A 22,165-nucleotide genomic window follows, 5' to 3' on the forward strand; every position below is an offset into this window, starting at 1 on the left:
CTAATAAGGTTGACTTACAACCAGACACCATAAGGGATTGTTTGGTCTGATAAGAGGTGGTTCCAGAATTGGAAACATCACCTATCAGGCCAACTTCTCACAATCACCACACACAGCAACACAATACAATGACATTATTAATGACATTATTAATTATGCATGCACTCTACACTGCACTCTATTAATATTTCCTCCACATCCGCTGTTCAAGAATACAACACAGCATTAAATCACAAACATAGGGACAGAGCAGTACTCCGAGGAAGACATAAACAGTGGAGCGACAAACAAGCAACGCATCGGAAGCAGAGGATTCCAAATACATTGACAACACAGCCAGCCAATAGGAAATGAGAATGTGGCTGGCAAAGTATAAAATACATTGAAGCCTGCAACGGTGAACAAAAAGCTGTCTGTGACAAAATCTTCATAAAATGGGGTCTGCTGGGCAGGTTTTTCCATATATTTCTACTGAGTATCGCTCCCAAACCAGGGAAGGATACTCAGCAAGTCTGTTGCAGTAGAACTATGGAGGTGGTGTTTTTCCATATGCAAACAAGCGACCACTCATAAGTCTTCTTCTGTGCTTTCTATATCACTAAAAGGTTCAGCTCTCTCCACTGAATGTGACTTGACATCAGTTTTCAAACAATTTATTTAAGTACAGAAATGGACAGAACTAAAGTAATTCACAGTACTAATGCCCGCTGTAGCAAAACAAAACCTATGCAACTGGGTACAAATGGAAAAATTGAAAAGTACTTTACAAAGGTGAGACACTAAAATTCAAAAATAGGGGACCATATCAGTTGTATACAATCCAATTTAAAAGATAAAATTGCATTAGGCCTGAGACTTATATGAGGGTGTGCACAAGAAGGTGAGTGGAGGTTCAAGGATGCATGGCCGAGGTATAATGTTTGACAACCCCCGGCACAACATAGGGTATATTTCTGAGGCTCATTTATGTACTAAAACAATGACACTACAGCACTCTTCTGGATGGTGTAATTCTCGCTGCTTCGTTCAGTTCTCTTGATAGAACGGATTTTAGTCAATCACTGTCACTCTACCACAGCAACGCCCGTTACAAGAAGTTAATGGATAGCCAAAAACACGTTTTTCTTTACTATCCGATTATCTTGTGCATCTTGAAGTCAGATTTTAAGGAGGCTGTTTTTTTGGCATACAGGTCAGTGTGTTCTTGACTCCAGTTGGATCTTTTATGGCAGTCATGGTCTGACTGACGGTGGTCAGGACAGACTACCACATTCCGACTGCATGGATACATATTTGCGTGGCGGCCCTAGTGGCAGGGATTTGGCGGCCTCCGGCTCTGTTCTATTTCCAAACACCCTGACCCCCTTCCTGAGCTCGGGGGACTCTGCCCCGCCCTGACCCCCCCTTCAGGGGCCGCCTACCTACGCTCCCTGCCCAGGACCGCCATGAGCCTAGAGCCGCCCCTGATCACAGTATGGCAGAGTTGCAGGAACAACATAAGCTAGGTATGCTCCTTCCTTTCTCTGAGCAATACCAGTGGTTAATTTACTCTGCTTAGAGTTGGTGGAAGGGCTGTTCTTCCAACAGTGGCGCCTTAGCTGGATCTACCTATATGAAACCTCTGACATTGCGGGCCCCTCTGCAAATGGGCTGCCTGGTCACAGTTATCGGTGTCTCCCCTATAAATGGACGTGCAGCTGTCACACGTTTTACATGCCCATATCTGTCATGAGAAGTCTGGTAGAATTTTTAACTTGTATATAAACTTGTCCCACAAGCAGGGAGAAATCACATTGCATGTCAGGGCCATTTACTTTTTGTACTAAGGAAAGACACTCCCACTTCAGGAGTTTATTTTCTCAATACAAAAATGTTTGCAGAGTGGACGCTGAACATGGCACCTACAGCGCAAACCTTCACTGCTGTCTACTGCAGCAGTGACTCTCTTCACTGCCCAGGGATACCATGCCAGACAGGCAGGCAGGGAACTCTAACAAGGGCGGACGGTCCTCCGCCATGGTCACGAAAGCCACAGTCTCCACCACCCTAGTGGGCCGTCAGGCCTTTGGCCCAAATGCATGCTGCTGGATATGGAATCACTTGGCCACTTGCACACTATGTGATCCTGAGCTGTGATGACCAACAAACTGCATCACTATGTAAACTTTCTTCAATTTATCTGAAGTTTTTTATTTGGCACAACTATGCCTTGCCAGAGATACTGGAACAACTATGTTTCCCCCACAGGAACTACTGCTGAAGAAAAATGAATAGGCCTGATTCACAAAGGTAACCTGAGATGAAAGTCTAATTTTATGACTTTCAGTGTTCACACAGGGCATTTACGAGTAGTAAAGTTAGACTTTAGTCTCAGTTTACCTTACGTTTGGATCTTAAGTCTAACTGAGTGCAAATTTAAGTTACACTGAGACAAAAGTCTTACTTTACTACTCGTAAATGCCCTTTGTGAATTCCAAAAGTCGTAAAGTTAGACTTTTGTCGTAGTGTAACTTTGGTTTTGGTCTTAATTCTAACTGAGGCCAAAACTTAAGTTAAACTGAGTGAAACTGAGACAAAAGTCTAGGGGCCTCATTTATGAGAAGTGACGCATTGCTGCGTGAAAGCAGCGATGCATCACTTCTCAGTGCGCCCTTCTTGCAACATGATTGATGCGTCATATTTACAATATGACGCATCATGTCGCAAGGAGCTACAGATACGTCAGTATTTCTGACGTATCTGTAAGGCTCAAAAGTGCTGCATTGATAGAGTGTGTCACAAAAGTGTCCAGCAATGTGGCCTGCGTCAGTCTTACGCCTGCTGTGAGGCAGGCGTAAGATATTGACGCATTTGTATCCTAGAAGTGGCGCAGTGAAATCTTATAGATTTTCCTGAGTCACTTTTATGACCCTTTCTTGCCCCGGAACGCTACCCTACATACATCATACCTGGAGCAGGTATAATGTGGCGCAGGGGTTTACAAAGTGACGCATCTACTTAGCCCCGAGACGCCCCTGGGCATTTGCGCGCTTTATAAGTTTCATAAATAAATAGATGCGTCACTTTGTAAATATGGTGCAACAAGGCACATTTTTTAGGACGCTGATGCGTCACAAAAAGTGATGCACCAGTGGCGTAAAAGTGACGGACTGCCTCATAAATAAGGCCCTAAATTTAGTTAAACCTAGTAGGAAATCTTCAACAGAATGAGCGTGATAAATGTGTGGCTAAGGCAGTAGACCAAGTGGAGGGCATAGGATTTAGCGAGTAATATCTCTGTAACAACACTCAAGTGGGGCTGTTTAGTAGGAGTGTGTAGACCATTAATGCTGCACTCCATGGAAATGGTACTGGGTATTGAGAGTTCGGCCATTTTGTCTATTGTCAACGTTTTAGAAGAAGGAGAGCTACATTGGAATACGTTTATGGACCTAGGGATAGAGCTGACTGAGGTGACCTCTATCACTATCACTGGATTATAATGAAGGAGTTTTAACAGGAAGAGTCTGAAGACTATGATGAACAGCTGCGGATGCAAATGGTTCTGACCATGATGAGTTTGTTGCAAGATTCAACTTAGGAAGTTTCAGAGTGGGTATGAGTATTGTGAGGATAATGCTCCATGTGAATGATGCTGAGAATAGGGGGGTCCTGGCACCATCGCAAGAGTGTAGTGGCGGAGTGTCAGCAGGAGGAGGGAGAGGACTATGAAACAGCAGCTGTTTTCAAGATGGTTGGCTTTATCACTGCAGGACCTCCTGATCTCCCTGGTTGCGTCACTGTTAGACACTGTGTAGACGTCATTATGACACATTTCTGGACTCCCACAGCCGCGATAGGCGATTGGAGGCTGTGGTTTATCTGCAAATAAAAAAATGCATGTTATATTTTTAGTTATATTCTGTATGCTGCCTAAGTAGCCTACAAATTGCAAAGTCTATTTAAATAGTTGGTGGCAAAAATAATGTTAAAATTCACGTTTCTGTTTGTCAAGAAGCTCAATATTTAAAACTCATTTTGTTTTACCGATATTAATATTCTAGATACAAACAATTTCAAATATGCATATTCGTAAAAATATTTTAAAAAGAGAACAAGACGCAGAGGGCTCTTTGGAACTAGTAAAGTAGAGCTATGTAGATATGAGTAGATTGGAAGCAGTTTGTACACTGATATTGCTGGTAACATTAAATGTATCTTAGAAATAAAATGACTGACGGAGTTTTACTCTTGAGTTATTAACTTGAGTTCACTTCTATACTGTGTTTGCGGTACAGTTATCTGCCAAAAATGAAGGTGCTTTTTAATATCCATCTGGCCTCAAGTAACAATTCATTGTAATCCCCAACAAGAACCCGGTGAACGCATAGTCGTAAAGGCTGCGATGACACTCCAGATGCTATATCTCCCTTCGTCATGATGCCTCTAATTCTTTGTTTTTTATTATTAAAGGAGTATCAAGCCAGATCCAATACATATAAAGCAAGCATCATTACATGTAAAAGTTTACATACACATCTCAGTTCATCTAAACATTGGAAACTGAGTCATTTGCCCAAAAGGAACTTCATTGATTGTTGCATTCGCATTCTAAAGTAGTACCTTAATATAGTTACCCTATCAAACACATCTTCAAAGGCAACTGACACCTCCAAAGTCCATTCTCGCAATCCATTCGACTACTGGTGCCAAAACCCGAGCCCCATGCTTTCTTGGTTTCCCCCCTTTGCATAGAACATGTTTTCCACATGGTGCATGGAAAGGCCAAGGCAATACATATGCGAGCCGCTGCCGTAGCCACAACATATTGTTTTCCCTTGTCTTTTAATGATCTCTTGGCGGTGCCGAACAACATCAGCTGTGGCGTCAGCAAAACGTTATATTAAACAACGATCCCAGGCAGAGCCGCACTAGGAACAGAAACCAGCCCTGGCAATTCCACTTGACTGGCCCCGGTGGTGCTGGGGTGCTACTGAGAGAAGTGCCTTCCATGGGGGCAGAGGTTTGGGGGGGCTAGTGTCAAGCACCGCTGCTGCTTTTGTAACAGGGGGCGATGCTGCAGCATTGCTGCAAAACTGCCCTAAGTAGCAAAACTGGCCCACACCCTACTGGCCTATCGGGACAACGCCTGGTACCCGCTAAGGCCAGTCCGGCCCTGATCCCAGGTACTGGTGGATTACATCCTTGAAGGCATCCAACTTTACCCAATTACAAAGCATATGTAATAAGTCAACATGGTGACTACAGTGACAAAGGCAGCTAGGTTCTGGTCCTTTCCCTAGAGATTTTAGTTGGTCTGTAACAGAAGCTAAATAGAGTTTTGTAAAGTTGGGCCATCAATTCTGCAGCAAATAGCACCTCCTGGCCCTTCTACAACGATTTCCAAAGGCCACTATTCGCCCATTACAGTTTACTACTTGCCTATCGGGAAAACTTTATAAATGTGCCTTATCTTTGACTTCCCAGGCAGTCCAGCTGATCCAGTAACAGTACCCGCTCTATAGTCATTTTATCTCTGCCTATTTTCAATACAAAATCCCTTACATGGAAATTCTTAAAGAAGTCTCATTTTGTCAGCCCAAATTTACCTTGCCATTCCTCATATTAATACAGTTGATCTAGCTTAAAGAGATCCCCTAGTCACTCTTGTCCTACTTTTTTCCCAGGTGGAGCAGGTACTGGTGGATTACATCCTTGAAGGCATCCAACTTTACCCAATTACAAAGCATATGTAATAAGTCAACATCGTGACTACAGTGACAAAGGCAGCTAGGTTCTGGTCTTTTCCCTAGAGATTTTAGTTGGTCTATAACAGAAGCTAAATAGAGTTTTGTAATGTAGGGCCATCGATAACCACATCAGGAAGCTTCTGTGTGTGCTGCATACTAATCATACTATGTTATGCACACTGTATATGCACCTGGCTAGTAGCTACATGATATGTGCTAAACAGTCACCAACCTACCTGGTTGTGATCAGTTTAGTCTCCACCTGGCTCGTGTATTGTCAAGGTTAGATGGTGTTATAAGGTGGGGTGCAGTGTCTGCCAGTGCCTTGGCCTCTTAACGCTGACAGCTGCCAGTTATGTTAGTTTTCAAAGTGGTCTCTTGTGAGTGTGCCACATTATGTTCACTAGACAAGCCCTGGACATTAACGTGCATTAATGCATGCATTCTACATTCACCAGAGTGTGCACTTGTTGCCACTACATATTCACAAGTGGCTAGTTACCTTCCTTTGTGTATGCTGTACTTTCACGAGTGCATAGCACTAGCACACTGTACTTTCACCAGACAGCACCAGGTATTTGCCACTAGCTACAATTTCTGTCTGTGCATAAGCTGAAAATTCACCAGGGTATACGGTAGGCAGAGATATTCACTATGCAATGTGTGCAGTGATTCACCAGTCCATACGGGGTGTATTGTACAGTCAGCACTAGATTGTATGCTTGCCTTCATTTATGCTGTACATTTACCAGACTTCAGCCTGTACGTTCCCTAAGTGAGTGTTTGCATTGTTTGTTCACCAAACTATAGCTCACTCTCTGTACGTTTCACAATCTATATTATATTGTAATAGCAAATCTAATTGCATTTATATAGCGTTTGCTACCCTTGATGAGGCGCGGAACAACTTAATGGCAAGTAGTACACTACTCTGAATCCAAGGTCAGTGGTTAATCAAGTGGTATTGTTGGTTATTGGGACTAGCAAAGTTCTCTCACAAAAAATATGGAGTACATTCAACATGGTGTCAGACCAGAGTGTACACTACTTAGCTGGCATTGCACATTTATCAGGCTATATTGAGCATTCACTAAGCTGTAGTCTGTGCACTGCACACACACCAGATTATAGTACCTCACATTAGTAGTTAGGCATCTGTTTCTGTGTGTAAAGAACATTACCAGATTATTTATGCTATGTGCATGTTACATTCAGAAAACGCTGTAGTGTGTTCCACTTTACATTCCCCAAGTTTATGGACAGGGCCACTGGAATTATGTGGCAATGGTAGACCAAATTATGCAGCATGGTTGGCTAAATTATGAGGTAAAAAAGGTAAATTGTGCTGCATAATGCATCTTATTCTGTGGCAGTATTACTTTGCTAGTTTGTCGTTTCAAATCTTGTTGATGCTGTCTGAGGAAAAAGTTTAACCTCATTCATGCCCGTTTAACACCTGGACAAAGCAAGCAGGACTGAAACGTTACCAGTTTCTTTTTCAGCAATCTTTGGTCCATTCCAGCTAGAAATTAAATAAAAGATTGAAATCTGCTAATTATGCATCAATTAGTAAATTATGCGGACAGTGAACTAAATACATAATTTTGCAGAAAATGCTGCAGCTGCAGATTCACATGATTACAGTCGTTCTAACTATGGAGAATGGAGCGTACTGTCACCATTTACAATATAGACCACGCATTGAATTGTGCTTTGAAGCTACAGTAAAAAACGGGGATTCTCTAAAATGCTAATCCTTTCATCACCTGTGGAAGAATGAGATCTTAATCTGTGACAGGGTACCCCCCTGTCCCCCAGTAGCTGCAGAGTAGAAGCAGGCCCTACCCACTTGAGGATGCTGCACACCTCACTTTGGGGGCAGCCTCCCAGCCTTTGTGAATGCTCTGTGCATACAGATCCCCCTGCCCACAATTACATGACATAACGTATATTGAGCATCGTAAACTGCAGGAGAGGGGAGTGAGTGCATGACGGAGTTGGAGGTATTTGTAGAATTGTGTTTAGTGTAATGTGTATTCCGCCTGTAGTTGCTGGAAGGATTTCAGTGTAGTACCCCACATCACATCATCTAGGCTCGATATCCCCACTAGATCCCATACCCGGAACCCCCCCAAGGCGGCCACTGGGCGGTGGTATGTACCTTGCCATAGTGGGGTTGCTCGAGTGAGCTTCCCGCTTCAACGCTTTAGCCCGCCACAGCTGTATCACGACTTTACCTACTGCAGGCATGCAATGCAGGCAAGTGGCACTATACAGGAGATGAAGGTGGTCTGTTCCATTGCTGCATGCTCAATTGCATATGCCGGGTCCATGGGGGAGTATTACCACCATTTCTTTACCACGAGTATGTGGGATGCCACATTATATGAATAGATGTCTGCTGCTGCAATCCTCCCACAGTATGTGGATTGCAAACATGTGCGTAGGGCAACCCTAACCGCCCCACCGTTCCAAAGAAATTTGTTTTGTATGGGGTTGACCTATGTGAACCTGGAACGTGGAATATGATAAGGGAACTTTTTGGAGGCGACAAAAAATCCGGGGCAGCAATACCATCTTGAAGATGGGCGAGCGCCCATATAAGGACAATGGAAGGGAGGACCATATTGCTGTTTCACTATTTAGGCTTGCAAGCAGTGGAGGGATATTATGCGCCCATTAGACTTTAGGGCATGGCGAAACGAAAATAGTGAGGTACTTAAAGCTGTCTGTCGCATGGGATAGCTGCGAAGCCCACGCATCGTGTCCTTGATGACCGCACACTGGAAACAGCACTGATTTTGCGGGGTTCGTCTGTAAACCAGTATTTTTCTCGAACACTCTGAGGATTTCCACAATGCGGGGCCCGGAAAACCAGGGATCTGTCAAAAAAAAGAGGAATTTGTCTGCATATAGCGCGATACGGTCCGATCTCGATGGGGACCATTCAAAGCCGCGGTACACCGGGTCACTTCTAACCCACGCTGCTGAAGAACCGGGCCTTATAGGCCTGGCGGTGCAGGGCACACCTTAAATCTCCGGGTTCACCTGCCTTGTCGGACAGAGACACTAGACACTCTGTTAGGCGTAGAAAACCAGGTTTATTAGCTGCAGCTAAGCACAGTTGTCCCAGAAGTACAGAGTATGTTCTTGGGAGACTGCCACTTTACTTTGTAGTGCACAATCTTTTATAGCACACATATTTACAACGTATACTTCCAATACATACAAGGCTAGCCAATAGGAAAAGTTGGAAAACAAGCTATCAAGTGTCCCAAATACGCCCTTCTTTCAGACCCTGTGTGTTACCCTTCCCCACAAGTTAATCAGTGCTAGTGCCTACAATCCAATTCGCAGGTAGCCGGACGTATTCGTGTGCCTCAAAGGATAGTTGTGTAACAGAGAATACATGGAGAGAATAGCGAAGGCCAGTCGGATAAGATAAAGTAAGGAAAGAATTGGGAGAGCCAAACAGTCAGTCGAGACAGGGATCAATCAGCCTAGACACATATTAGTGGACTCGGCCAGATCCTGACATCGGTTTCATAAACAATAGGCAGGGGGTTACTTTTTAACAGAAGAGACACGTAGCAGCTGGAGAAGGCAAAAACACTCCGTTCGCCGTGCCGCCTGAGTGAGGGCAACACAAAATGGCGACGGGACACAAAATGGCGGCCGAATACGGAACGAAGTAAAAAACCGAACACCCTCAGCCCTCCTTTTGCCATTACTCAGGCAAAACACAAAGGACTCAAGTTAGTATGAGTCGATGTCAATGGCCATGAGGCCGTCGAGCTGTTGCTGCAACATCATCTTAATGTTCTCTGTTTTCTGTGACACAGGTCTTGGGACACACATGGTGGCACAAAGACCGCAGATAGCAGGGCCACACTGTAAACAAAGACAACAAGAGAAAATGATGGCCAAAAACATTCCAAGGAAGGTTAATACCTTCCATCCTCATGTGGACAGTAGAAATCCAAAAACAATCTCATAACAGACCAATCTCCTGTGTCCTCGTGAATCGACTCGGAAATTACATGCAATTTAGAGATGTCTTGGTATACCGTAGGGGCATTATCAGGAATATAAATGCAGCAACTAGACCCAATCAATTTACCGACTCCTCCGCGATCCGCAAGAACAATGTCTAGAACCATCTGGTTCTGCAAAGTCATAAGGCGGTCCGCCTGAAGTTCGGCTGTTAGGTTACTCAAGGCTCCAGAAGTCACATTTATGGTAGCCTCAACAACACGAACTAACTGTCTAATGTTTCTGCTATTGGCCATTGGGCCCCAGAAAGGAAGGAACCCTTTGAAAAAGTCCCCTCCCTCTTGTCCTGCTGTGTCTTTGGAATCGATAATCCCTCTGCCATATCTATTTCTGTGATAACCTGAAGGAGCAGTGTATGTCGGAGGGAGAAGAAAACCCACATAACACGTTCCAGAAAAGTTGGTGGGGAGCCACGAGTAGGCTCTGTCGTGGCAGACAAAGTATGTGCCCTGAGATGGTACTAATGGTGAAGAAATTTGGGATGAATAGATGTATGTACGGGAACAAACACTCTTTTCCTGTTGGTTTTTAGTATTTTGACCATTTATCTGTAAACACAAATTGCCTCGATGAGGTATGGTTCAAATTGGTGGGGATCTCCCTCGTCTAGCCTTATCTGTGAGGCTAGTAACGTAATGAGTCACGTTCCAACAATCATACGCTCGTTTCTCATCAACAGGGATCTTACCACTTTCAGCAACTCTAGCCATAGCCACTATTCCCTTTATCAAATAACTATGACTAAAATCTGCTCCACCACCATATGGACCAACGAGAGGATTTCAAAGTTGATTCTGGTATGCATTGGAAAACATGGCCAAATAGGCCCAAACAGAACCTTCATAAGAGAACGGAAGGACAAAATATGGCATCCATTTCTCTGTGTTATGGGGCATGAGTCCACAAACCCAACAGTCAGTAGTATTGACTGCCAGTTGATGCTGATGCAACAGCTGGATGAATGAATTGTTAAAGTATTGCATTCTCCTAATTTGTTCGTGCCCTGGGAGTGTATGGAACTGAGGCGGGGAGGCTGTAGTGGAAAAAGGCAAAGAAACAGAAGTAGGAACAGGTGCTTGCTGCATTGTGTGAACAACCCAACCCACACAAGCCAATAAAATACATGAACATACTAAAATGCACAAGACTACGCCACATGGACTAAACAACAATTTCTTATATTTACTTTTCATTTCTTGCTTTTTATCATTCTTTTTCAATTCAATATCCATCCTCTAAAGCGTTGCTCACGGTAATCTTCCTAGATCACTTAGTTGTGATTATTAGCCGTCCTATGACACTGCAAGTCCTGCAGACCTACTGCCACTACTCAGGTCACAGCCTAAGACTCCTACCGTGACCCTGCAATTTGTTGGATGGTAAAAGAAATGTCTCTTAAAAGTGTAACCAGAAAAAGAAAAGAGAAAAAAAAAGGTTTAATTGTTCTTAATCAGTCTAGGTCTCAGGTTGTACCGGGTCTTCTTAGGTACCGCTTGTTCTCAAAACAAAGTCTCTGAGTTTGTTTTGTTCAATCGCAGATGTGATGGTACAGCTTCTTGCAACACATCATTGTCTTCTTTCTCAGACCTCGTCCGATCCTGTACTTCTGAAAGGTACCAACTGAGGGACCCTTTCACCCTCACTATCACCTACACCCTTGCGGACCCACTGGTCAAAAGGCAAAGGCAAAGGTACCCTTTTGCAGTGCACGCCATGGATCCAGTCCTTCTTTCCGATGACCTTTACTGCTGTACGTGTCATCAGAAGAACTTGCAGAGGCGGCCCCCAACGAGGTTCCAGATTCTTCTTTCGCTGAAAATTCTTCAGACAAACCTAGGCTCCGGGTTGGATGGAGTGACCTGGGTTTGCGGAGGCCACCGGCAAAGCGTTTTGAACCTGCTGGTGAAGAACGCGCAATTTAGTGGTGAGGTCATGCAAGTAGTCAATCAACCTAGGATACGGAATATCGGAGTACTTTTTAGGTCCAGGGACTCCCCAGACATTAGCTGGGCGCCCAAAAACAACCTCGTATGGGCTGAGTCCCAAGCGAGAGTGTACAGCTGTTCTCGTAGATAGGAGTGCCAAAGGTAAAGCATCGGGCCAAGCAAGACTCGTGCTGGCCTGAATCTTTGCCAGCTTGAGCTTGAGAGTGCCATTATAGCACTCTACCAAGCCTGTTGAATGAGGGTGGTTTGCCGCATGGAATTTCTGCCTAATACCAAGACCCGCACACACCTTCGGCATAATTTGGCCTACAAATTTACTTCCATTGTCAGTCCAGACAATTCGCGGCAAGCCAAACCTCGGGAAGAATTCCTTCAAGATGGCTTTGGCAGTGGACAAAGCAGTATTATCCTTTAGGGGCTAGGCCTCTATCCATCTGGAAAAAGCACATACCACCACCAGGACATACTTAAGATTGTTACAACGTTCCATATGAATGTAATCGATTTCTAATACCTCAAAAGGATGCGTAGGGGGAGCAAAATTACCTGCCGGAGTCGGGGTTCCCTTCCCTGGATTATGCATCAAACAAACGATACAATGTTTCACCACATTTTCCTTACATTTAGGGATACCTTCATTCTGCCATACTGGAGCCAGAAGTTTGCATATCCCTTTCACACTAATGTGGGCTGGACCATGTGCCATAGTAACTACAGGCAATACATAGGCGCCTGGTAACAGCCAACGCTGGTGTTCTGACAATTCCGTCCAACACCCTGTCGTGTCCAACATTTCAGTACTTTCTCTCCACTTACTCAATTCCTTCTCCGTAGCCTCTTCTTGAATCATTCTCACACTTTCTATTGTGTCCTCACACATTCCTCCTTCTCTGACCCATCTTGCAGGGCCTGCAACATACATGCGACTTGTAGCATCTCTCGCTGTTCCTTTCGCTACCTCGTCTGCAAAAGCATTCCCGCGACCCACATCATCAGTGATCCTTTTATGTGCACTACACTTCACAATTGCTATCTGGGTAGGCAAAGCAAGTGATTCGAGAAGGTCAGTTACCAACTAACCATGCTGTATCTTAATCCCATGCGAAGTAAAGGATCCTCTTTCCTTCCACAGACGGGCAAAACTATGAGCCACGCCAAAGGCGTACTGGCTATCGGTGTAAACATTCACTCTCTTTCCCTTAGCCAACACACACGCTCTCGTCAGGGCAATCAGTTCAGCTGCTTTGGCTGAATTCTGACAATGCGTGCTGTCTCCACTACTGTATACAAGGTGGTAACAGCATAGGCTGAAGTCGTCTCACCATTGGGAAGTTTCAAACAAGACCCATCCACCCATAGGATCCCATCCGAGTCCACGAGTGGTGTATCTTTTAAGTCTATTCTGTACGGAGAAAACAATCATGTTGTTGTTGGATGTCTTTCTCTTCTGGAATGGGTAACAGTGTTGCTGGATTAAAAGTATTACATCGCTTGATGTGTATATGACTAGCCAAGAGCGTCAGCTCGTACCCAGACAAGCGGGCACTCGTGAGATGTTGTGTTTTTGTTCTGTTCAAAAGAGTATCCACTGCATGGGGCACCATAACAACGAGAGTATTATCCAGTACCAATCCAGCAGATTGACGAATGGAGATCGCTGCTGCTGCTGTAGCTTTGAGGCAACGAGGCAATGCCTTGGCTACTGGATCCAATGTAGCCAAAAAATAGGCACATGGCCGCTGTTTGTCTCCAAATTGTTGCGTTAAAACCGACAACGCACAACCTTCTCTTTCATGAACATAGAGTGTGAAAGGTTTACTGTAATCCAGAGTACCTAACACAGGGGCAGAACACAAGGCAGTACGTAAGTTAGAAAAACTCTTCTGACATTCGTCAGTCCAAGGAAGAGGTTGCGGTGTATCTTTCAAAGTAAGTGCCAGCAGAGGTTTAGCCAACAAAGAAACATTTGGAATCCACTGTCTACAATAAGAGGTAATGCCCAGAAAGGCACGCACCTCCCTTTGTGTGAATGGTACAGACATTTGTGCGATTGCTTGAATACGTTCAGGGGTCAATCGCCTTCCCTCCTTCGACAAGAGATGACCTAAATAGGTAACCTCTTGGTGGCAATATTGTAGTTTAGAGGGAGACACCTTGTGATGCAGGTCAGACAAGTGACGCAACAGCGAAACAGTCACACTTTTACAAACATCCTCTGAATCAGCAGCAACCTACAAATCATCCACATACTGAATAAGAGTGGCACCTGGTGGCAAAGTGAAAGCATCAAGCTGAGATTTCAAAGCCTGACTATAAATGGAGGTACTCTCACAATAGCCTTGGGGTGCACGTTTGAATCGGAAACTTCGGCCTCCGAGAGAGAAGCCAAAAATATCCCTACTCTCCTCAGCACTAGGAATGCTGCAGAAAGCGTTTTTGAGATCAATAACCGAGAACCAGGCAGCTGAAGCAGGTATCATTGTGAGCAAGGCAGTGATATCTGGGACTACAGGAAACTGGGGTATAACAATCTTGTTAACCTCCCGAAGATCAATCACAAAACGATATACAGGGGGCTGAGAAGAATCAGTGCGTTTAAGAACAGGTAGAACAGGGCTATTGCAAACATTTACTCTTGTTTCTTCGGCCACACCCTTCTGAACTAAATCATAGATGATAGCCAACAGAGCTCTTTCGCCATCGCTGGAAATTTTATACTGAGGAATGCGTGGTAATTTGACATCAGGCTTGACAGTAACCACGTAAGGTGGAATTTGGAGCAAACCAACATCATTCGGACTTGTAGCCCAAAGCGTAGCAGGAAGGGAATGCAATTCGGGTGGGAGTTGGTCCTTAGACAAATACATAGGAGAAACCAATTTCTCACCTAAAGTAAGATGTACACCAGAGGGGGAACAGTACAATGTTGCATGAAGACGTTTCAATAAGTCCACACCTAGCAAATTGTCGCCGCAACCAGTTGTTAAAATTAGTGGGGCCTCCAAATCATAAGGACCAATTGAGATAGGCAGAGGGCAAGAAACCGGGTTACGAACTGGGGCGTCAGAGAATCCTACAGAAACGTTTGTTAAGCCAGACAAAGGGGCCCCAGGGAGTTTGGAGTGAATGATACAACTTCTCATTGCACCAGTATCCAAAAGAAATGGTTCTGAAACACCCAATGCAACAACTTCAACATAAGGCCCAATCTGATCCACTGGACCTGATACGACTACCTTGCTTTGTCCATGGCTGTCCTAACTAGTATGAAAATCCTGAATCTCATTTTCAACACAATAGTCATCATTGTAATATTGTGCAAACTGAGTATTCTGCTGGTCAAAATAATTCATAGAATTATGAGGGGGAAAGGAACGCTGTGTCTGAGACAACTCACCTTGCCCTCCACCCCTGGGTGCTGACTGAAAACGACCACGGCCTCGCGGCCCTGGCAATCCACCATTATGTTGCAATAAAACCAGACAGCTATTCTTAAAATGACCTTCCTCTTTACAATAGGCACATTGATTAGGACCTAGCAAAGGTTCAGGTTTCTGTAACAACCTCTGAAACTGGGGAGGCTGTTGAAATTGGCGCTGAGCAGAACGAGGGGGATAAGCCTGTTGCAAAAGAACCTTCATTTTTAATTCTTTAGTCTTTTTCTCAAGTCTATCCTTTTCCTCCTTATCCCTATTCTCGTAATACTGAGCAGTGGCTAATATCTGGGCAGATGAAGAAACAGCCCACGAACTATCGGAGTCTTTCAATTTATGCGATAATTCTGGAAGTAAATTAAATACAAATTTATCCACGAATAATCGCTGTGCACCCTCAGTACTCATATCCTGACCACTGTGGTCGATGAACGTCTCCTCGAAACGGGTAAAGAAATCGGAGACACTTTAATCTTTCTTCTGTTTACACGCAGCTAACTTATCCCAGTTAACACGTAAGGCAGGTGTTAGACCTGTCTGGTTTTTTTGCGTAGTCCCTCCAATCTATTATTTATTTTGTCCCCTTTTTGCCCTCATACCCTTGATAATTTTTGTCCACTAACTTTTTATAGGTGTTGGTCAAGGGGATAGGTGTTCTTTTTCCCCCTCATAGTTTTTCACCTCAGGCCCAGAGGCCTGTTCTGACAGGAAAAGTTGGAACCGCACAAAATGGTGGCTACCAACTGCCTTAACTGCCAAACCCAGAACTTGCCCATAGACCAGTATAGGGCGTTCCAGAACCTTCTGGTCCATTCTGGACCACTGAGGGTCAGCCTATTTAAGGCGGAATGCGGGGCAGCCATTTTGTCTACCTGAGAGAGTCAGCTGGAGGACAGGCTATCTTGGAAGGTGGGGGGAGGCTAGTGAAAGGGTTGATCTCCTGGACTGGGAAGCAGCCTAATTAATCCACTTCTCTACTCCTCCTTTGGGATCCTTGTCTTGTCCCCGCTGTGGTTGTTTAAGGGAGACCCTGGGCGCCTGTCTAATTCCTGAAAGAATAGGGAGGTGGACAGGAGAAGGAGACTACAGCACTGTGGGGTGCAGTCCTCTGCCCAGTGAAAAGACTTCTGCTGTGATTCCCTCAAACGGAGGAGGGCTAATCCTTGTGGCCCCCCAGCCTTTTATTCAGTCCTCCATAAAAACCTGCCCTGGTTACAGCGACTGTCCCCTAGCTCAATCACCCCACAGAGTGTCATCTCTCACCTGCTGTGGAGTGAAGCCAACGCCTGGTGAGCTGCCCTGGTTCAGTGGTTGAGCGCCAACTGTGAGGAGCAGCGGGCGCTGAGGGAGCATTGGCCAGGAGAGAACGGGCTGTTCTGCCCCTGTGACAGCGAGGGGGGATCAGCGCCGAGTTGTGGCTGAAGAGGCGATCTGAAGGTGAGGGGTGCCGGATTCCATGAAGCGGCGCTGATATCGCCGTCTGCAGGACCCCGGGGGCACCGGCCGCGTCATTGTGTTTAAGCCCAAGGTTTGAAGTCAGTAAGTGCTACCGCGCATGTCCCAGGCGTTCCCACTCCCTTTGGGCAGGAGGGGCCTAGGACCGAGCAGGCCCGGAAGGAGCAGCGTCTTGCCAGCGGAGCCAGCGCGGAGGAAGGCGGGAGCGGAGGCGGGTCTGGAAGCGAGGCGGTGTAGTGTGAACACCTCGCGCATGCCCAGAAGTGTGCGCATCCCAGCCCCGAGTGAAGAAGAGCGTCGGGATCCCTTCGGCGGTTGGACGCGTGTGTAGAGACACCTCTTCCCTGCTCGAGCGCCTCCTGAGAGAGCTGGCGTGAGCGGGAAGGGTGGATGAGCTGAGGAGCTGAGGAGTCTTGCCAGCGCTGGACTCCCAGGAACTGCCGAGTGACTTCCCCTGTGTCTGGTGCTGATAAGCTTCACCGGACGAGTCATCTATAAGTAAGGAGATAAACTGAAAAGGGAAGGTGGCGCTTGAGCCTGCCAGTTGTGGAATTACACTTTGGTGATTTCTCCGTCCACTGTGGTGAATGAGGAGGGGGAGTAGACTTAAAAATCAACCTATCAAGAGTGTGCTGGAAATACTAAAGTTACAAGGAAAGTTACAAGTTCCTCTTAGAGCTTACTGGTGACAGCGTAGAGCTTGGGCATTTTCTTTGCTCTTCACTGTGTATGCCTCACTTTGTGGAAGAGGGACAGATAAGGGAGGTAAAGGTTTAGGCATTGAGGTAAAAACAAAACCAGTGATGTTGGAAACGTATGTAATGAAAGATACTATTGATGTTGATTTCTAATGCCAGTTGACACTGCTAAAAAGATTGCTAATAATTCCATGACATCTGCATTTGCTTATACTGAGTCGTAGTTTTCTCTCCCAAGACTTAAGCGGATTGTTATTTCACCTGATTGATTGTAAAGTACTGAACTGTGGGTTTTAAAGTATAAGAGAACAGAGTATATTATTTTTATAAACAGGTACTTATTTTCATAACAAATTGGTGTAGTGTCCTTTTTAAGTGTTATTGCGTGGATTTACTGCTGGGTGGTCTGCAACCTTCACACTTGTGCCTCTAGAATTGCATGTCTTACCCCTAGGCCAGGCTACCCTAGGTGACCTGACATCCCAGGTTCCAACATTTGGTGCCTAGCGGTGGGATTCTGACTTGGTTGCAGCTACTCATTAGTAATTCAACGCAATACACTGACCTACACTAGGAGTTTTCTCCTTGCGGCCCTCCTAATTTGAATTTTGTTTTTTCCAAATTTATTTCTGGTGGTGGGTGGAGGTTAACCTCAGGTCACACTTCTTGGTTCTCTCCTGAGTGTTTATTTTATTCCATAATAAAGATGGAATTGAATTTTAAAGAGCTAGAATCCTATACTGTGACCCAACTCAAAGAATGGTGTCAGCAACAAGGGGTATTCTTTAACAAAGGTGCCAGGAAAGGCGAGTTGCTGACAAGCATAAGGGCATGGGTGGAAGCTCATTTAGTGGAAGAACCAGATACCGAAGAGAGTGACGGGGACACTGTCCTTGAGATTGCAATGTTGAACCAAGCTGGAAGGGGGAATCTGCTGACAGGTCCCAGGACACCTTCGAGGGCGGGCAGCAGCGTCTCAGAGAGGGGTTTAACTGACGCCGAGCTGGAAGATAGGAGGGAGGAGAGGAGAATGAAGTTGGAATTAGCTAGGATGGATATGGAAAGGGAGGTCAGGAGGTTAGCCCATGAACGAACCATAAAGGAGCTAGACCTACAAGCCTTAATACGAAGGTCTCCTAATCCAGATAATGGTGGCAGCGAAAATAAGATGAATACCAGGGAACCCAGACCCTATTTACCCAAAGATGTCATCGCCAGTTACACCACAGGTGATGACATTGCCAAATGGTTGGCCGCCTACGAAGTTTCTTTAAGGGCTCACGGGATCTTAGAAACTCACTGGGGGGGTGGGCTGTATAAATACATGCCACCTGCTGGCAGAGACACCTTGTTGGCTCTGGAGCAGGATGAACAAACCCACTACCCTACAATGAAGGTGGCACTGGTGAAGAAGTTTGGACTTACCCCTGAAAGGTACAGACAGAAATTCAGGGGAAGTCACAAACTGAGTACCCAGAATTGGGTAGACTTCTTAGACTACGCCAAGAAAGCTTTGGAGGGTTGGGTCAAGGGCAGCGAGGTGAAAGATTATGAGGGGCTGTACAATCTTTTTTTGAAAGAACACCTCCTCGAGAAATGTTTTCCCGAGTTGCGCCAACACCTGGTGGACAGCAAGCTGACCAATCCCCGGAAGCTTGCAGAGGAGGCGGACACTTGGGCAAGTACCCGGGTGTCCTCAAAGGGGACTGGAGGGGATTCTCAAAAAGCCGGACAGGGCGCCCCCCAGAAGAAGGAGGGGGGAAATAAAAAGAAGGAGTTCTCCAAAGGTCCCCAAAATAATTTCCAAGGAAAGGGAGCAGGTTTCACCCCTAAGGCAAACCCGCCCAGAAACCCTAATCCTGGCCAAAGCCAGCAGCCAAGGGTTCTCCACTGTTTTGAGTGTGGTGGTGTTGGACATTATAAGGGAGATGTCAGATGCCCAAAGAGACCACCCCCTCCCACCGGAGGAAAGTCACCGGGAGTAGCTAGTGTAGCGCTCGGGGAGGAGTTGCCCTTAGATAAGGGGGTGAGTGGGCGGGTGTCACCTTAGTGTCCCTGGGAGAGCGGGAGATGGTTCCAAAGATCCAGGTGCCCCCAAATACTACAAAGTATGGGCAATGGGTCACCATCAATGGCCAGAGAGGGGAGGCTTTGAGAGATACAGGAGCCAGTATGACTATGGTGAGGAGTCAACTGGTGTCTCCAGAGCAGGTGGTTCCCAATGTACTCCACCCCGCCGCGATGGCTGACGGCAGAATGGGCCACTATCCAGTGGCTGAGGTTCCCTTTGAGTGGGAGGGGGTTGCAGGTTCACTTCGAGTTGCCGTAAGCCCTGCCGTGCCAGTCGATTGTTTGTTGGGGAATGACATGGAGCACAACACTTGGAGAGAGGTGGAATACCGGACGCATTCTGCGATGCTGGGTACACCTGACTGGGCCTGTGTAAGCACACGGTCTGCGACTGCCCGGAGAGGGAGTTCCCCTGGGTTGGAGCCTGGAACAATGGCCCAACCCGCTGCCAAAAAGGGACAGACCAGGAGACAGGAAGAGCCTGCTTCGGCTTCCACGCCCCATGTGACAGATCGGCCACCTGCGGTGGTGGGCCAGGAGTCCATGGAGGGGGAAGTAGACTCTCTGGAGGATTTACCCATCCCTGCTGAGTGGCATGTGGAGGGAGGACCTACCAGAGAGGAATTCTGTAAGGGGCAGAGGGAGTGCCCTACCCTTGAGGGACTGAGGCGTCAGGCTGAAGCCCAGGCAGCAGGTGATGCTACGGGACACCACCATATTTACTGGGAGGATGGACTCCTCTACAGTGAACCCAAGGTACCCCTACCTGGCTCATCAAGGGCCTTGGTGGTCCCGCAGCAATACCGAGCCTTTCTGCTGGAATTGGCTCATGCAATACCCTTGGCAGGACACTTAGGCCAGGACAAGACCTTTGCTCGGCTTGTCCTCCACTTTTACTGGCCTCAGATGAAAGTGGCGTCCAACGCTTACTGTCGGACCTGTGTATCCTGCCAGGCCAGTGGGAAAACAGGAGTGAAGCTGAAAGCTCCCCTGGAACCACTTCCAGTCGTTAGCACCCCCTTTGAAAGGGTGGGCATCGACATTGTAGGGCCATTGGATCCACCAACAACAGCTGGTCACAGGTTTATCCTGGTTCTGGTGGATCATGCCACACGTTATCCAGAGGCCATTCCTCTGAGGACTGTTACTGCACCTGTGGTGGCTAGGGCCCTGATGGGAATCTTTACCCGAGTAGGATTCCCCAAGGAAGTTGTGTCTGACAGGGGGACCAACTTTCTGTCAGCTTACATGCGGGCGATGTGGAAGGAGTGTGGAGTGACTTACCGGTTCACCACTCCTTATCACCCCCAGTCGAATGGATTGGTCGAGAGGTTCAATAAGACCCTGAAGGGCATGATAAGAAGTCTGCCTGAGAGCCTACGGAGGAAATGGGACGTCCTCCTGCCTTGCTTGCTGTTCTCCTACAGAGAGGTGCCGCAGAAGGGAGTGGGCTTCAGCCCTTTTGAACTGTTGTACGGGCACCCTGTGCGTGGACCTCTCAGCCTGGTGAAGGATGGATGGGAAAAGTCTCCCAGGAAGCCTCCTCAGGATGTGGTGAGCTACATGCTGGCCTTTAGGAGCCAGATGGCAAAGTTGTGGAAGCAGGCTTCTGATAACTTGGAGGCCAGCCAGGCAGTAATGAAGGAATGGTACGACCAAAATGCTCACCCGGTGGAGTTGGAGCCTGGCCAGAAAGTGTGGGTGATGGAACCTGGAGAGCTTAGTGCCCTCCAAGATCGCTGGTCAGGCCCATTTGAGGTGTTGGAAAAGAAGGGTAAGGCCACTTACTTGGTGGATCTCAAGACCCCGCGCCAGCCTCTACGGGTGCTGCATGCCAATCGCCTCAAACCCCACCATGAGAGGCCAGAGGTCATCCTGATGATGGTGACGGATGGTGCCGAGGAAGCAGAAAGCGAGCCTCTCCCTGATCTCTTTTCATCCCAGGAGAAGGATGGGTCGGTGGAGGGAGTGATTCTCTCCCCATCCCTAACTCCTGAGCAACGAGAGGATTGCCGCCAGGTATTGGAGCAGTACTCTTCGTTGTTCTCCCTTGTCCCGGGAAGAACCCACCTGTGTACCCATGATGTGGACACCGGAGACAGCCCCCCCAGTGAAGTCAAAGACCTACAGGCTGTCAGACAAGGTGAAGGCTAGCATCCATGGAGAGGTTGCCAAGATGCTAGGGCTAGGAGTGATAGAACCTTCCAACAGCCCTTGGTCCAGTCCGGTGGTGCTAGTGCCAAAAGCCGCCCCACCAGGCACCACACCAGAACTGAGGTTCTGTGCGGATTACCGAGGACTGAACTCAGTTACAAAGACTGATGCTCATCCGATCCCTAGGGCGGATGAGTTAATTGACCGGCTAGGAGCTGCCCAATATCTGAGTACCTTTGACCTCACTTCAGGGTACTGGCAGATCTCCTTGACAGATGGAGCAAGGGAAAGAACGCCCCAGCCACATTTCAGCAGCTGGTGAACCAGGTCCTCTCTGGATTGGAGAGTTTCTCTGCTGCTTACTTGGATGACATTGCTGTCTTCAGTAGCAGTTGGGAGGACCATTTGCAACATTTGCAAGCAGTTCTCCAGGCCCTGAAACAAGCTGGATTGACCATCAAAGCCAGTAAATGCCAGATTGGGCAAGGGTCGGTTGTGTACCTTGGACACTTGGTGGGTAGGGGGTCAGTGCAGCCCCTGCAGGCAAAGATTGAGGCAATCATGGCCTGGGAACCCCCCAAGACACAGACTGAGGTCCGAGCTTTCCTGGGCCTCACAGGCTACTA

General features: G+C 46.8%; 1 protein-coding gene across 4 annotated transcripts in view; it reads right to left on the minus strand.

Annotated features, from left to right (window-relative positions):
* Positions 1–637: 637 nt before the first annotated feature.
* LOC144770775 (phospholipase A2 inhibitor and Ly6/PLAUR domain-containing protein-like) overlaps positions 638–22,165 on the minus strand; it is a 1,602,193-nt gene continuing 1,580,665 nt past the window's right edge. For 3 of the 4 annotated variants that reach the window (XR_013599024.1, XR_013599023.1, XM_078655533.1), the window contains one exon: positions 638–3,861. Coding sequence is in view for 1 of the 4 variants with exons in the window: in XM_078655533.1 (XP_078511659.1) it covers positions 3,587–3,861 (275 nt within the window). In the remaining 3 variants the exon portion in view is untranslated. The remainder of the gene's footprint in view (positions 3,862–22,165) is intronic. The other variant, XR_013599021.1, reaches the window with a different exon arrangement.

The sequence above is a fragment of the Lissotriton helveticus genome, chromosome 7 (assembly GCF_964261635.1).
Source record: "Lissotriton helveticus chromosome 7, aLisHel1.1, whole genome shotgun sequence".
NCBI lineage: Eukaryota > Metazoa > Chordata > Amphibia > Caudata > Salamandridae > Lissotriton > Lissotriton helveticus.